General features: G+C 55.5%; 5 protein-coding genes across 5 annotated transcripts; 1 reads left to right on the plus strand and 4 right to left on the minus strand.

Annotated features, from left to right (window-relative positions):
• Positions 1-207: 207 nt before the first annotated feature.
• On the minus strand, positions 208-585 carry CGCA056_v005425 (uncharacterized protein; the record flags this gene model as incomplete). The annotated part of the gene is made up of 1 exon (XM_037320677.1): positions 208-585. The coding sequence occupies one exon, from the start codon at positions 583-585 to the stop codon at positions 208-210; it is 378 nt and encodes a 125-aa protein (XP_037182173.1).
• A 1,453-nt stretch (positions 586-2,038) lies between these two features.
• Positions 2,039-8,205, minus strand: CGCA056_v005426 (Lactose regulatory protein LAC9; the record flags this gene model as incomplete). Its single annotated transcript, XM_037320678.1, has 3 exons — positions 2,039-4,103; positions 7,050-7,728; positions 7,782-8,205. 3 exons carry the CDS (start codon positions 8,203-8,205, stop codon positions 2,039-2,041), a joined length of 3,168 nt encoding a protein of 1,055 aa, XP_037182169.1.
• Positions 8,206-8,897: 692 nt separating this feature from the next.
• On the minus strand, positions 8,898-11,674 carry DBP10 (ATP-dependent RNA helicase DBP10; the record flags this gene model as incomplete). The annotated part of the gene is made up of 2 exons (XM_037320679.1): positions 8,898-11,350; positions 11,407-11,674. 2 exons carry the CDS (start codon positions 11,672-11,674, stop codon positions 8,898-8,900), a joined length of 2,721 nt encoding a protein of 906 aa, XP_037182379.1.
• A 379-nt stretch (positions 11,675-12,053) lies between these two features.
• Positions 12,054-12,769, plus strand: spf31 (J domain-containing protein spf31; the record flags this gene model as incomplete). The annotated part of the gene is made up of 2 exons (XM_037320680.1): positions 12,054-12,128; positions 12,200-12,769. The coding sequence occupies 2 exons, from the start codon at positions 12,054-12,056 to the stop codon at positions 12,767-12,769; spliced, it is 645 nt and encodes a 214-aa protein (XP_037182153.1).
• Positions 12,770-13,182: 413 nt separating this feature from the next.
• CGCA056_v005429 (putative ARM-like repeat-containing protein) lies at positions 13,183-15,236 on the minus strand (the record flags this gene model as incomplete). Its single annotated transcript, XM_037320681.1, has 2 exons — positions 13,183-14,784; positions 14,841-15,236. 2 exons carry the CDS (start codon positions 15,234-15,236, stop codon positions 13,183-13,185), a joined length of 1,998 nt encoding a protein of 665 aa, XP_037182154.1.
• Positions 15,237-16,288: the final 1,052 nt, after the last annotated feature.

The following is a 16,288-nucleotide window of genomic DNA, read 5'->3' on the forward strand; positions in this document are numbered from 1 at the left end:
AGAGAGCGCCTTGAGGTATGTTACAAGGCTTTCAAGAGAGGGATGTCTCATCATGCATTGGTACACTTCCCCTGTCACACTTCAAAAAGCAGTACATGCTACTTCCTTTTTCGAAAGCGGGTAATAAGATTGCTGGATATTCTAGAGACAAGGAACTACTCTTAGGCCGCACAAGAGCTCTATGCCATGGAGTTACGCTATTGTTGATCATTGTCCCTGGCGACCCAAATCAACCGCGCTATTCCTGTTACTACTGGAGAAGTATGGTCCTGGACTATATTGCGGAACGGGTGATATCGAATTAGGTCTCTGTTGAGCCTTCTGCTGGCTGAGTCTCTTGGCCTGACTGCCTGGGCTTACTGGAGAGACCTCGTAAGGCTGGATGAACGGCTGGCTTGCCTCAGGCTGATTCGACATAGTTGAGGGGTCATCTGCGCGGGCTGTCTTCCTTCGGCGCAGCACCAGCCATACGACGACGCATACCAGTGTGATGACTGCCACGCCACCAATCACGCCCCCGACTATCGCCCCTGTGTTGGCGTGAGATTGCTCCGACGACGAGGATGTTGTTGCCGGCGAGGACATCGAGGTTGCGTAAGTGGGGGAAGCGTCGTCGAATGCCGTTGCTGAGGCGAAAGTCACTGTTATTGATGATGAAAAGACAGCGTCCGTGATCTCGCTAGGGTGATTAACGAGAAACACTTGATTCGTGTACGTATCGTTGACTGCCCAAACGTCACGGTAACAGCCCTTCCTCGTTAGGTCTCTTCCTGAGGTGGTCTTTTTGATATAGTCCACACACAGTGGCAGCCGGCCACTTTCGGTATCCGTGCTACGAGCGGCTTCGTCAGCGAACAATGTATATGGGAACCGGCCATGGGGGTCCCATGAGATTGGGTTGGTTATACCAGCAACGAGTCCTTGCGTCTGGAGTTGAGTCCATGTTGCATATGGCAGCAGAGCCATTGTAACACTTGGTGAAGATACCGGTTCCACATCCGAGCCATGAATCAGACGTCAGGCAGCTTTGAGTATTTGCACAAGCAAACGGGCTTGGCAAGACTGGAAGAGGTCAAACTTGTACGTGCTGAAGTACCCGGCAGGAGAGAAACTCACATTCCAGAGGATCGGATACATATCCGCACGTGTTGGAGGAGGCCGAGGCCGTCGCGGCGTTCCTGAAGCGTAGTTTTGGGCCAGCCGTGGGAGCGGGAGCGATAGAAAAACCCTGTGCCTCGTGGTTTCCTACAAACTGCGTGCGGCGCGGGGCGATGTATTCACTGTCTGCGTCATCCATCGCTTGGACTGATGTTGCGAAGATGATTGGACTAGACTGAAGAAGTAAGTTATAGTTGGGGAGGTGTTCGTCCACTCGTTGGGGAAATTTCTGAAGGAAAGACGGGAAAGAACAATCTCACCACCCTCGTCCTCAGGTGCCAGGGGGAAGGCGTATGTCTAAATACGGTTGGCTGATCCCAGGGCGGGAAGAGTAGGGGACTGCTGCTCCCATATCTTAGGCAGCAAGAAAGGCTGGGCCGTTATCTTCGCATTTTCAAGACACAGAGAAAGCTACTGTAAGAGTAATTTTGTGTAACGCTCTAGATGAATGTAGTGACTGGTTGAGGTGCTGATAAGTCAAATCAGGCTGGCTCAGGAATGCCATTCGTTGTGAGCCTCCACTCTTCCCAGCCTGCAGAAGGGATGCAAGAACCCGGTCCGGTGGCTGCTTGGCGGGGAGGGGTTTCCAGCCATTTTTGGCAAAACGGTCTTTCAGCTGAAGTCATTATCGTGAAGAGCTCAAATACGATTGGACAAGCCAGGGATGCATGCACACAGCCTTGTGTCAAGTATGAAGGGCGAATTTCCCACCGCGTGATGTGTCGTAGTTGCCTGCAGCTACCTTGCACTGGATTACATATGCAGGATACATATCAATTTCTTCCGGGAGCTGGCTGTGAGAAGAAAAGCCTCCGTTCATCCACGCACGCCAGAGTGCCGATCCAAGAGCTTGGTATTATTGCTTAAATCGCAGAAGATCTCAAAACATCAAATGGTCGTCCCCAGCTGACATCCCACTGCCGCCCCCACCTCCGAGGAACGTGCTCCAGTCCAGCTCTGTGAGCTGCTCATCGCACCATCCAAACAGATCCATCCCTCCGTCCGTGGTCGCCGATGGTGTCCGAATCGTGGACCCCGCGTTAGACCCGCCCTCGACCTCCGCAGTGATAGCTTCATACAGTGCCGCCACGATATCTGGAGCCCTATCCGAGGCACGCATCCAGGGGCGCATCTCAGCGAAGAGTTCGAGGGCCTTGGTCAGACTCGCGCACCATGTCTGCAACGCGACGGAGGCTACGGTATCCGGAGACCCTGCGACTGCTGGAGGCGGATGATTAGGTATTGTTATTGAGGTTATCGGGACCGAGGTCGATGCGCCCGATGTTCGTCTTTGGGCGTTTTGGTGTTGGTGTTTGCGGGCTGCTGTCGCTCTGTGGGTTTCGATCGCGATGGATAATAAGGGGACCATGCATGCTTGGAAGAGATACCACGCAGAATTCCAGACATGGACGCGGTTGGGCGTCCAAAAGAGCGTGATGGCGTCGATTGCTTCTGACGCAACGGTGCGGCACGATTCGACGAGGGAGAGCTCCTCTTGCGAGATGTTTGAGGCGATGTCGCTGGTTGCGGAAGTGCTGCCTCGTTTGAGGCCGTGGTCGTGGGCGACATATAGTAGGAAGCAGCGGGAGAGGATTAGGCGGACGTTGAGGTATCTGTTCCGCATGAACTCCCGGGCGACGGTCAACCTTGGCGGGGAGTTGGCCGGATTCTTGAGGGCTTCGGGGAGAGAGGCGTGCCAATCGCGGAGCTCTCGGTCGAAGGATAGGGCCTCTTGGGCTGTGAGGCGCGCGGGTTGGGCGAAGCGGTGTTGTATCCGATCGCAGATGTGGCAGAAGTGACAACTAGCTCTCAAAGACGCTGCAACGTGGTCATCTGGGGTGAGAGGAGTGGGTAGAAGCGTGTCCATGGTGCTACTATCCCATCTACCGCAAGTCGGCCGGCCAAGAGTCATGCTGGCCCACGTATCCAGGCAGAAGAGACTCCACCACGTCCGTCGCCGGGTCTCGGTGCGGATACTGTGGTGTTCGGCGGTGTGCTCGGCGGCATGTCGGTGACTGCGAACAGGCTCGCGATGTAAGCCAAGGGCAATGGCCACGCGATGAGCAGCACCAAGGACTGCGTATGCCATGTTGGGTGAGTTGCGGTAGTGAAGGTAGTAGCCGCCGAGAAGGCACAAAGCCTGAAGACTCTCCATGTTGCCTGACCCCAGAGAGTCAAGACCGAGATGGGCGCGTGCTTGCTTGTAATATTGCACGTGTAGCGTGTCACTCCCTGACGCGACGGAGCCGAGAGTGAAGACCATGTTCAGAAGAGCGAGCCAAGAGTCATCGTGGCGGTTGCCTGCGGCGTAAGTGTTGCGAAAGTCGTCTTCATTCAAGATGGGTGTTATGGGGTGGATGTGCTCAAAGTAGAACTCGATGCAGCGTTGCTCGCGGAGGGGGTTCATTCCTTGACTGGCTGCGTTGAGGATAGAGAGAGGGGGCAGGCTTTGTTGGTAATGCGGCAACGATGAGGACTCTGTCCATGACTTTGCGCGCTGGGCGGTGTGTTCCTTAGCGGCTGGACAGAGACGGAAGATGGCTCTGAGCACGGCACTCATGGAGGTGACGCCCAGATATGAGCGGCGATGCTGGTCTGTTGCTAAGGATATTGCGTTGATGTCGTCACTTGCACGGATGGTCGCTGTGGGCTGATGAGCGGCGGCGGACTCATCCCACCGCCTGTCGTTGGCGGGCTCGCCGTTCTCAGAGATCTGAGTCGAGTCATTCGGGTCATTATCGTCATCGTCCTCATCGACAGTGGAGATATCAGTCGGTGAAGGATCTTGAGTCGTGGGTGGTAGGTTGTAGAGCGAGTCGCGAGGGATGAGGGCGACAAGCTGTGAGCGAGTCTTTCCGACGAGGTCTTCTACCGGGATGTTGGGGAATAGTTCGTTGAGAATGCGGGACTGAGCCTGAAGCTGCTCAGATGCCCGTTCAAGTGTGCTTTGATGAGATTAGCATGAAAGACATGAGCCGAGGTTGAGTGAGATGAGAAGAAGGAGTGAGACTACCTCCGGCTAACGGCATGCCGTTTACTGCGTTGCCTATACTCACAAGTGTCTGCAACTTTGTAGTACTCGCAACTCGCACACGGATGACCGCCGTCGCATTTGACTTTGCGCCTCGTACATTCCTGACATGACCTATTCACCTTCCGGGACGGCGTTGCGGAGCCTACCGCCGAGGCTGGCGGGCTTCGGCTGTTGAAGGAGTGAAACATTGCCGAGATCACCGACACCAAGGCGGTTGCGATCGGCACTTATACGGCCCCTCGGCAAGCAGCTGCAACGACACCAAATGCAACGGGGCACATTTGGGGTAAGCGGAGGCTGATTCTGTTGCGGCGGGAGAGGTGGAAAGGATGGCCGCACGCTCTGCAAATGAGGTGGATGGAAGGGGAAATGTGGGTTGAAGAATGGAAGGGTGAGGTGACTTTTGGGAGGAGACTTGGGTGGGAAATTTCGAGGAAGCTGACGCGGGGGAAAGTGGAGAACTGAACATGGGGAAAGTGTGGAGTTGGAGCACCTGGATTTGCTGCTCACCTGGAAGAGTCAGGGGTCGGGGGAGCGGCCGGGTCTAGACCGGGATGGGCCGGAGTGAAACCGGGGGAGCACGGTGCTGATGCCGGGGTGTATTTTCACATGTACACTAGGTTCAAATATGTTGCAAAACGCGATTAAACCTCGTCTCTTGCCAAGCCAAGTATTATTTCTCAAACAAGCTGTCCTAGAAAATGACCGACAGGATATGTTGCGCAACTTGCCCACTTTGTCAACGGACTTGATATCATTGCACCCTGTCAACAATAAATCTCGCCCACCAGAAACATACGTATGCATCATGGGCTTGAATACGGAAGAAGATATCGTCAAGTTCGAAAACGCTCTGGATCGGGCAAGCTTCAGTTTCAAACATTATCGGCTTCAGTTATGTTATCTCTTGAACCCTATTCTTCGTTCGGCAACCTTGGAGATATCCGCCATACCAGCCAGCCAGCACCAGACATATTGTGGCAGATTGATGAGTTATCAACTTGAAGATGGCCCGGTCTCTATATCTACTGTGGGAGGATTGATATTAGTTGACGGTCAAACATATGCCTTGACAACAAACCATAACCCTGAAGAACAACCAAGAGAAGCTCCGAGAAGAGAATGCAAGCAAGAGAAGGAGACTATAGAACAACCTATGATGAAGCCAGGAAAAATTGTTACAGCTGGGGATCGGACGCTTGCCCTGATCCAGCCATCTGACCGACTCCCGAACGTTATTGCGAACCGCCTTCCTGAGTCTACCATTGGGCGAAGTGAGCTAGGGGTTGTCAAAGACTAGTACTATTTTGACATGGACTCTCGAGTGTTTTTGGACTCTCGGAAGGTCTTGATTGCTTGTGGGAAAAGCGGCTGGAAGCAGGGCTTCATCTCCAACAGAAGGACCTTCTTACTATCCCAAACACGGAGTCTACAAAAGGTTTGGTCGATAGATTTGGGAAACAATAGTGAGTAGCGGACCATACTTTGACATTATGGGGAAATACTAACAGAGTGGAAGATTTCGAAGCTGGCGACTCTGGCTCCTGGGTTGTTCACAAGTACGATAACACTCTTATGGGTGTACTGATTGCCCGATCATCTCACAGCGGATATATGGTATCTTTCACAGACATCATGAAGGATATCGCAACAACATTGAAATTACTTCCACAAAATGTCGGTCTCCCCCAACCTGAGTTGGTACTCGATCTTGCAGATTGTGGTGAGATTGAGATACAAGTCAAAGAAGAAAGCGACGAAGAGGGCAACGAAGAGGGCGACAAACATGAGCCTGTTGTCCTGTCCTCTCAGAAACAGGGACAATATTGGAAGTCAAAGCACATGTTGTCTGTGCCATCGAAGTCTGCGCAACGCTTAGTGTGGCTACACTGTGCCTGAAAAGAAGATGGGTAGAATTCGGGTTTTTGGTCACTTTGCGCGCGGTAGCTGTCGGATTCTTCGGTATCTTTCAAGCTATCATGGGACCAAGCAGCTCGCTTACGCTATGGGACTCTCCCAAACTCAGGAACCACAGCTGGACATCAACATTGATGTTGCACACACCCTTATTCGGAACTCAAATGTTTATGGTGCCGCTTTTGCTGCTGGCGACAATGGGGCTGGGGCATCTTAAGGAGTACCGAAACAACGATAGAATGTTTCGAAGAATCTACCTGTCTTGAAGTTCGGGTTGTAGACGGTGTAGACGTCTTGGCTCTGGGAATACTATGGGGAGGCTGTCTACTCGCGCTATTGGTTGTAGTTAGACAGCGGACTATGTTCCTTGTCTGTGCAGGGTGGACTGTGGGTTTGGCTGTGGTCCTGATTTGTTGGTATACACCAGGACCTAGTCTCGCAGTCTATGAAACTATGTGGTGTAACGGAACCCTACGGTGGAATGAAGCTCTGTGGTGGAATGAAACTCTGTGGTGGAATGAAAGTCTGAGGTTGGATGAAAGTCTGTGGTGGCACGAATACTTGTGCTATACGAGTGGACAACTAAAAGACCCAGGACTTTCCGAGGCGTCGGTCGCGGAGATTGAACACGTTGTTCCTGGAGCCAATTCCAAATGGTTCATGGAGGTTGCGTTGTCTTTCCTGAACGTTCTGATTCTGGGGAGTCTTTTGGCATGGCTACGGGACCGAAGTTCCGATGAACGTGACAGTCAGTGTGCTTTCGAAATATCATAGGGTGAATCTAGGTATTCAACACTGGGCGTCGAGATCATGTTTTACAAGATTGTTAGCCATGTTGAGATCACTTGAAATCCTTTGTTGGTTCATTGTTGAGCGACTTCAAGTCCATAATGTATCCAAACTATCCGATAACGTTGTAGGAGATACTCGTTGGAGTCACTCTCCGTTATGAATCTCGTCCCAGTGCACTTCAGGGAATTCTTTCGAAGAATTATTCAAAAGGGGCTGTTCAATACCCAGGAGAACCTCATCAAAGAAAGCTCTGATAAATATCCTTGTGATATCAACCATCCTGTTGCCATCAATAGGCCCCATTGTAGCAGTTGTGCCGAAAATCTTCCAATATGTCCGATCCTCCCAGTCAGCATGCAAGCTTCCATCCACCGAGAACAGACGCCACCAACCAGTCTGCCAGGCTCGGTAATTGCTCCAAGTGCGGTCAGAGTTTGCATTGTGACCCCCGAAGCCCAGAATCATCGACGGCTTTTCCAGGTCGGAGTCGGAAGTGCTGTTCAATCGACCCCAGTTGGTACCGTCCACGTTGATGGCGGCGGCCACGGCATCGCTCTCCAGTGCCAAGGTGAGAGCAGCGGAGCCTCCGAGAGACACACCAAACGTGCCGAGGTCGGTGGTCTTGAAGGGCGCGTCGAGCTCTGCCACGAGAGAGAGAAAGTAGTCAATGAAATGAAGTTGCTGTCTGACCCTGACGGCGTGCAGTTCTTCGACCCAGGAAAGGGTGTAATTGTTGAAGGCTGGAGAGAGGCCATAGACACCTGTGCCGTTGGGATATCGCACAAAAGGTTGCTCGTAGACGTGGTCGAATGCAGCCACGACGTATCCTTCGATGTCTTGTCAGCACGAGCAAGGAAGATTGAAGAAACCGGGTGCTTACCGTGGGAGACGAGGTCAGAGATGGCAATGTAGCTGCCATCCGTCGGTGGACCCCAACCGCCGGGCCCGAAGAGAAGCGTCGGACCCGTTCCCTCTTCAAGATAAGAGGCATTCCACCGCAAAGTCGAAGTCAGGTGGGAGATGTTGTAATTCCATAAATCCTCATACAACTCAACAAGTTCGGGCTCGAGGTACGGCTTCGGACAAGGTTTCTCGTCTGTGGTAGGATAGTACAACGTAACGAGGTATTCGGTCGAAACACCGTTCGGCCACACGACGTCGTCCTCGTCTAAGAAGGGGACGACGAAGCGCTGGGCGCCGACATTGTACTTGCCCGTAGGAGCGGGGATGGGCTCTGCAAGAACTGTACGCGCGAGGGCCGCCCACAAACAGAGTGTTGGAGCCCAGGGAACTTGGAACTTCATTGCGATGATTGGGGATACGAAACAACGAGGCTTAAGACCGAGCACGCCAAAAGGTGTCATACGAGATGCTGATCTGTTTAAATAAGCATTCAAAAGCCGTTTTCTTCTTCTCGGCATAAGGTCGAACCCCTCCCGCGATAGACGTGGGAAGCCACTGCCAGGAACGATGCAGCGGCGCGAGCAAATCAGCCTAACTTCCATTCATTCCAGACTTGGACTTACCTCAATGAGGCAGCTGGGACCTTTTGCGCCAGACTCATCCCCAGTCTAGCAGGCTCTACCCCGCTGAGCGTGTGACAAGAGTCCGAATGTGCAATCTGACCAGGCCTGCTGGCTGTAGGTGCAGAGTGGGGGAGTACGTATGAAGCGCCTTGGCATATACGCCCAGGTAAGCTGACGGCGGAACGGGCAATCATGCCTCACCTGGATCACAAAAGACCGATGATTAATCTGGGTACACCCACCTTTGCAGTTCAGATACTCACTTTCCTGCCTCATGTTAGGAAAAGGCAACCCATATTTGTGTCCGGCATGTCTTCTGTATAAGATGAGGGTGAACTAGGTATTATAGTTGACCACTGGCACACTGAAGGAGAAGAAGTCATCAAGGAGTTGAGAAATGGAAGACAGCAAACGCTTTTTGATTAAACCTCCGAAGTCCACATCCACAGCATAAACTATCCAGACATATTCTACCTCTTCTTCGAAGGTCTGGCATTCTTCTCCATCTTCTTCTGCTTCTCCACCCTCGCCTTGCGAATATCCTCCGCCCCCTTGATCTCCTTTCTGCTGCCCGCGCCGTCCTTGAACTTGCCAATCCTCTTCTCCTTCGCCTCCGCGACCCTCTTCTTCCGCACCTGGTAGTCGTCGCGGTACTTGTCCGCCTGCTTCGGCGCCTTCTCCAGCTTGTGCTTGTACCTCGGCCCGGACTGGTCCACCGCGCCGGGCATGTTCGGCCTCTCCAGCCCGCCGACCTGCATGCGGCCCAGCCTGTTGGCCTTGCGCCACTTGTCGAAGCGGCCGCTCTGGAAGGTCGCCGCGATCTTGACACCCGACTCGCCGCGGATGAACTTGGAGCCCTTGGAGCCGTCCTCGTCGTTGGCGCGCGCGACGTACTTGTTCTGCTTCTTGTCCCAGCGCATGCCGCGCGTCTTGGTCGGCTCGCCGAAGCCCTTGGCCGTCTCGTCGTTGGTCAGGTCCATCGTCGCGTCGCGCGCGGCCTCCACGAAGCTCGATGTCTGCGCGCCCGTCGTGACGCCGTAGCCGCGCTCCTCGGCCGCGTTGATGGTGCGCGGCGTGTAGGACATGTAGACGTCCGAGTCGCGCCAGGAGTCGGGCCGCTTGTTCTTTTTCTTCTTGCCTTTGCCCTCGTCCGCGTTAGAGATTGTGACCTCGAGGCCGTCGTTGTCGTCTGAGTCGTCAGAGTTGTAGGCCTCCATGGCTTCGGTATAGTCTGCTTCCTTGCCCGAGTTTTCGTCTTCCTCCTGGTTGTCGTCGCCGAAGTCGCCCATCTCCGCGTCCGAGTCTTTGTCTTCCTTCTTGTTGCCACGGTGCGGGGTGATGCGTTTGCGCAGCTGCTTCATGACTTCCACTGCCTCGCTATTGGAGCCCTTTCCTCCTCGTCCAATCTCGAAGATGGTCTCGGCTGGTCTGAAGCCACTGATCTTGGCCATCATATCGTTGCGAGCCTGTTGGGCGTTGTTGGCGGCGGCGCCGAATAGGGGATGCAGCTGGTTCCAGCCCTTGGAACCAACAATCTCGCGAGCGCGCTTTGCGCTCTCGTAGGAAGCCGAGTGTCGGGTCTTGAGGTAGAGCTTCTCGGCTTTGACGGAGACACTGCGGAGAGCTTCGATGTCGGACTCCTCCTTCAAGATCTTGTTCATCCACTCCATGTTCATCTCAATTCTGTCCCGTGAAAGTCCACCGACGACGACATCCTCGGCGAATGATGGTTTCTCGCTTTCGTGACCTATGACAAGCTTGCGACCGAGGAATAGCTGCAGATCCAACAGGTAGGGGGTATCGAGTTCGCGCACAATGCTGTAGGCCCAACCTCTTTGACCGGCACGGGCCGTACGACCGACACGGTGAACGAAGACCTTGGGCTGAGGGGGGAAGTCGTAGTTGATGACATTTGCCAAGACAGGGATATCGATACCTCTGGCAGCGACATCGGTGACTACCAGGATGTTTGCGCGACCCTGACGGAAGTTTTCGGTGTTAATCCTACGCGCCTCCTGATCTAAGGAACCGTAGACGTATGAGACCGCAAAGCCGGCCTTGATAAGCATTTGCGCCAGATACTCGACGTGGTGCTTGGTGGCAGCGAAGATAATGGTGGAGTGCTCTGTTGGCTTTCCCCTTCCGTCACCCTCGCCGCGCTTCCGCTTCTTCGATGGTGCAATATCCAAGGGAACTCCGTCGGGCGTCCCCATCGGCATCTTGATGATGTCGTGCAAGATGTGCAACAACGCCGCCTCCTTCTCGGCACCCTTGACGGAGAAGAATGCGCTCTCGAGATCCGGGGAAACCTTGGTCTCGGCGTCCAATCTTACTAGACTCGGGTCCTGCAGGCCGGCCCTGGCGAATTCCACCAAAGAAGCTGGCAGCGTGGCCGAGAACAGCAGACTTTGTCTTGATGGCGGGAGGGCGTGCAGAATCTCGGTGAGCTGGGCAGCGAAACCCATTTCGAACAGACGATCGGCCTCGTCAAACACCACGTACTTGATCGAAGACAAGTCCAGGCCCATCTCGACCTTCAAATGCAGGAAACGACCAGGGGTCGCGATGACAATATCCGGGTTCGAGGACATGAAGCCGAACTGCTCCTCCATGCTGTCACCACCAACAAGCAGCACACACTTCAGATCGGTGCCCTTGCTGAACTCCTTGACAACCTTCAACGTCTGCAGCGCCAGTTCACGGGATGGCGACAGAATCAGCGCGCGGGTGCCGATCTTTGCGCTGTGGGCGCGCAGGCGCTCGATCATGGGGATAACGAAGGCGGCCGTCTTTCCGGAACCCGTTCGCGCCATACCGACGACATCTTTGCGATCGAGGATGATGGGGATCGTCTTTCGCTGAATCGGTGTGGGGACAGAGAAACCCTTCTTCGTGATCGCGCGGAGGAGGTTGGCGTTAAGACCTTGCGAACTGGTTAGCTTGGCCGGAGATGCTGGTTTCATGCAATGCCAGACGTACCCATGGCTTGGAAACCACCGCCCTTCTTCACAGACTTTCCCTTCAGGTTGGAACTCTTTCGGAACGAAGCTGCCTGCTGCAGCGCAATGAAGGCGGCGTCACCATCCTCCTCGCCCTCGTCCTCGCCCCCTCCGTTCAGAATCCCGTCAAAGTCGAAACCCGCATCCTGTCCGCCTTCGCTTCCGCTGTCGTCGGCATTATTGAAGAGGGCGTCGGCGATGTCTACTTCGCCGTCGGACGGCGTCGGTGATACTGCGCGACGGGGCATTGTGACCGGTATGCGACGAGCTGGGTTTCGTTGAAAGATTCTCGTCGACAACTGGGCCCTTGTCCTGTCGTGTTGGAAAGAGACGCCGTTTTGGAGGCGCCTCCAAGAAAAGTCCCAAGAGCTGGCGGGCGAGACCCATCGAAAAATTTCTTATCGCTATCCAGTGTCTTATCTTAGCGTTCGTGGGGCGCCGTATCGACAGGGATGTGACGTGGGCCCGGGCGTGTGTGGCTGCTGCGCACGCGGGCAGCCTGGTGCCCTTCGAACGTCCCTCAACCTCTGCTGGTCTCACATCTACACGAACCGCCGCTGCTTCCAAGTTCATCGCAAGACTTTTCCGTATCGAAAGTTTTGATCGCGAGCTCTGCGCATCTACACCATGGCCAGCGAAGACGTCAAAGAGGAGAAGGATGCCCTCGACGCGCTCGAGTTAGAGGCGAAGGAGTTCGACAAGGTATGTCAACCCGCAAACGGAACCCATCCCCCTTGATACCTCGGCGCATAGCTAACTGACCCCTTTCCTAGGATGCCGAAATCGACAGAATCCTCAAGGCCTTCAGGTTAGACGCCTACGCCGTTCTCGACCTGCAGCCCGGCGTGCCCGAGTCCGACATCAAGATCTGCTACCGCAAAAAGTCGCTCCTCATCCATCCGGACAAGACCAAGAACCCGCTGGCGCCCGACGCCTTCGACCGGCTGAAGAAGGCGCAGACGGAGCTGATGGACGAGAAGCACCGCGAGCGCCTCGACGAGGCCATCGCGGACGCGCGCATGCTGCTCATCCGCGAGAACAAGTGGACCGTCGACAGCCCCGAGCTCAAGACGGACGAGTTCGCCAAGAAGTGGCGCGACAAGACGCGCGAGGTGCTCATCGACAACGAGCACCGCCGGCGGCGGCAGGTGAAGGCGCAGATGCAGGAGGAGGGCCGCGAGCAGAAGAAGCAGGACGAGGAGACGGAGCAGCGCAAGCGCAAGAGGCAGCACGAGCAGGACTGGGAGGCCACGCGGGACCAGCGCATCGATAGCTGGCGGAGCTTTCAGAAGGGCAAGTCCGGGGACGGGAAGAAGAAGAAGAAGATGAAGCCCATTGGTTGATTGTGGAAGTCTGGTTGGGCATTTTGTTTCTGTTTTTCTCCGCCGCCTAAAACGGGCAGGCTGCTGGGAGGTGTTATTGGGGATTTGGAGGGATAATTCCATTATAACTACACAGGTCTCGGCTTACGGATACACGATCACACACAAGCATGGCACGGTTTACATCAAGAGAGCCAGTGAGTTTATGATTGACCAGCGCGGTTATGTCCCTAACTATGTCAGAAGTGCAATGCCCATGTTCCCCAAAAACTTTTCATTCGCTGTTTGCGAGGCGCATCTAGCCAGGTAAGCCGCATCCTTTTTCTTCCTCATCACGTCGTGGTATGCTCGCATTATGATCCTAAAAAAACATGAACTTTTGATGCACTTCGCCTCCATGCCATCCTTAGACCACCACCATCGGTAGGTCTCATTTAAGGCTGGTGCTTCTTCTTGTAGGAGAGGAAACGTGCGAGGTTGAGAACGACCTCGTCCGCGCGCGAGCGCAGCTCCGGAAGCGTCCTCTTGTCGATCGTCTTGACCAGGGCCTTGACCTTGGGCTGGGCCGCCTCAAGATGCTGCAGGAAGCCATCCTTCCAGAAGACCTCCTTGTCGCATGCAAAGTCCTCGTCGCCGTAGATGTCGAAAAGCTGGTTGAGCGCCTCGACCGCGTCCGCGGCCGGGGTCTCGGGCAGAGCCGTGATGACCGTGATGAGGAAGACGCCGATCTCGCGGTTGAGCTCCACCGGAGCGGGGTCCCGCGCGAGCTGGCCCAGCACACCTACGCACTTGACTCCCAGACCCTGGAAGGGGTCCTCGGGCTCCTCGTCCTTGGCCTTCTCGCCGTTTGTCGTTCCGTTCGCTTCCTTTTTGGGCAGGCTCTTGGTGGCGTGGTAGAGCGCCATGAACTTCTTGTGCTCGTCGCCGGTGAGTGGCGCGCGGCCGGGCAGGCTGCGGGAGACGGCCCAGGCGAGGCTGGTGACCTGGGTGGCGAGGTCGACGTCGGCGGTGTTGGCGGCGAGGATGGGGACGATGACCTTGCCCCAGACGGCCTTGCCGGAGGGCGTCCAGGCCTTGAGGATGCCGGCGTTGTGGTCGTCGGCGAAGTCGAAGACGGAGATGGACCAGGCGATGTTGTTGAGGGCGGACAGCGCGTGGCCCTGGATCCTGAGGGCGTCGTCGGACTGGGCGGCGGTGGTCGCGAGCTCGATGAGTCTTGGGATGGCTTGTTGGATGAGTTCGCGGAGCGTGGGGACGTCGTCCATGTTCGCCTCGCCCTCGACCTCGTCGTCGGCGCCGGTCACCATCTCCATGTCGGCCATGTCGTCCTCGTCCATGGAGTCGTCGTCGTCATCGCCGACGTTGTCTTCCTCCCCTGAAGCTTTGTCGTCGATGTCCTCGTCCATGGCGGTATCGTCTCCGAACCCGTTCCATTCCTCGCCTCCCTTCTTGTTGCCGCCTTGCATGGATACTTGGAGGGTGGTGCCAATGTCGGCCAGGATCTCCAGCGCGAGCTGGAGGACCTCGGTCGGGTTAGACCATTGGCTCTTGGGTGGCAAGTCAGCTGCCGGCTCGGAGCCCTGGAGTGCTGATGACAGAGTCGGGATGAGGGCGGCGTCGGAGAGGTTCTTCTGACCCGGTGTGCTGTCGAACCACTCCAAAGTTGTGAAGATGTTGTGCAGAACACCACAAGCCAGGACGCCCTTGGCATCGGCAGTGGCTTGCAGCTTCGTTAGGGTCGTGAGGGGCTTGGGGTCCTCGTCGGCCACGACGTCCTCTGCCAGACGACGGTTGTCCTCAGATAAGGTAAGGAGAGCAGATAGCGCCTCGAGGCAGATGCTTGACGGTGAGTCGGCGTGAGCTACAAGCGTGAAAAGGAGGTTCTTGATGCCCTCGATTCCAACGATGGCCTCAAGGATCTCATCCTGAGCCTCGGCGAGTGCAGACAGGAGTGCGACGACGGACTCGGCAATGGCCCATGTGACCTTGGCCTCGCCCTTGCTCACTGCGGAGCCCTTGGCCAGGTTCTCGAGAATCTAGTAAAAAGTTAACCAACGAACTCACTTGAGATATTATATGAATGGGCACTTACAGCCTGAGAAGCAAAGCCGATGGCACTGAGAATATCCAGGCGGTACAGGTGAATACAGAAGTCGGCCTCTTCCTCCTCGGCGATGACCCTCAGAATGTCCCAGCCAGCGGCGCGGCTGTCGAGGTTTGCGTCGGTCAACGTCTCATTGAGAACTATGTGGACGATCTGCTCGCGCAGCAGCAGCTTCCGGCACTTTTCATCGGTGACGATGTTGGAGACGGCGGCGGCGGCGGCCGTGCGGGACTTCGGGTCGGAGCTCTTGAGGTCCTTGATGACGGGCAGAATGGACTTTTCCCTGAGGGCGGCCAGCTCAGGGTCAGAGGGCGGCTTAACGGTTTTGGCGATGGGGTCCTTGCGATGGCTCTGGGCGCCTCTGTTTCGTCTGGACTTTCCCATCGTGGCGGGGTTTATGGGTGAATGAGTAGCTTGAAACAGGGGATACGAGAAATGAATGGCCTATGTGGAAAATATGAGACTTTCGCTGAAAGTGAGGGGGGTTATTTGTGTTGGAATTTCTTCGTGACCGACCTCTGAAAGCCGCCCCGCGATTGCGCTTCAGAAGAAAAAAAAAAATTTAGAAAACGGTTGCTCGGGGCAGCCACATTGTGGCTCGTGTGGCGCCCCGCATCGTGGTGCACCACCACAGCGATGACATTGCAACGCCTTACCTTACTGAAGGAAACGTGGACGCACAGCTGTCGGGCAGGACTGAGAGTGAAAGTACCTTTCCCCACTAGTCATTAAGCTGTGCCACGCTAAATTCAGGAACGGTACTTTCGCCCAAGTCAAGTCCCCCCGCCAGCTCTTCGCAGTCCGTCTCTTCAATTCATGATTCGAGTGACACAACTTACTGCGACAGACTGCACGGCTTTCTTCGCCAACAAGCAACACCGCTGCGAGGTCACTGCTTTACGTTGCCATTTTTGGATGATCTGACCGGCCATTCTCCAAGCCGGACGGACACCTCACTCGATCCTCCAACGGCACCCAGGTCCCGCGCGTCCGTACCCCGGATCCTTTCCAGAACAGCAGCCCAGGGCCCTTGGAAACGCCACCTTTCTCCAACTTTGCACGACGGGACCAGCTTCTCCTCAGCAAGCCGTGTGTTTCCTCGCGCATGAACCACGTCGCTGATCGCCGCCTCTGGAGCTCTCATCGCAATCGAAGCTCCCCCTTCCCGAGGTCCCGTCTCCTCGTCGCGGTCCGGCCAAGCTCCACAGATCCACCGTCCGACACTTGAACCCACAAAGCTGCAGCACGACACCCGCTTGCACAGCCCAGCAGCAGGGACGCCGGCGCAAGGAGCAAGGGAAAAGCAACCCTGGCCAGACGAGACGCACTTTCAGGTTAGGGACACGCTACTGCGCAATAAGGTGCGCAATTGCCGGCACCAGGGAACCGCCCGTCAGAGTCACAGCAGAGGTCGGGCAGGTCCAGTCCACGTCGGA

This window comes from Colletotrichum aenigma (assembly GCF_013390185.1).
Source record: "Colletotrichum aenigma strain Cg56 chromosome Unknown KSG_Cg56_contig03, whole genome shotgun sequence".
Lineage (NCBI taxonomy): Eukaryota > Fungi > Ascomycota > Sordariomycetes > Glomerellales > Glomerellaceae > Colletotrichum > Colletotrichum aenigma.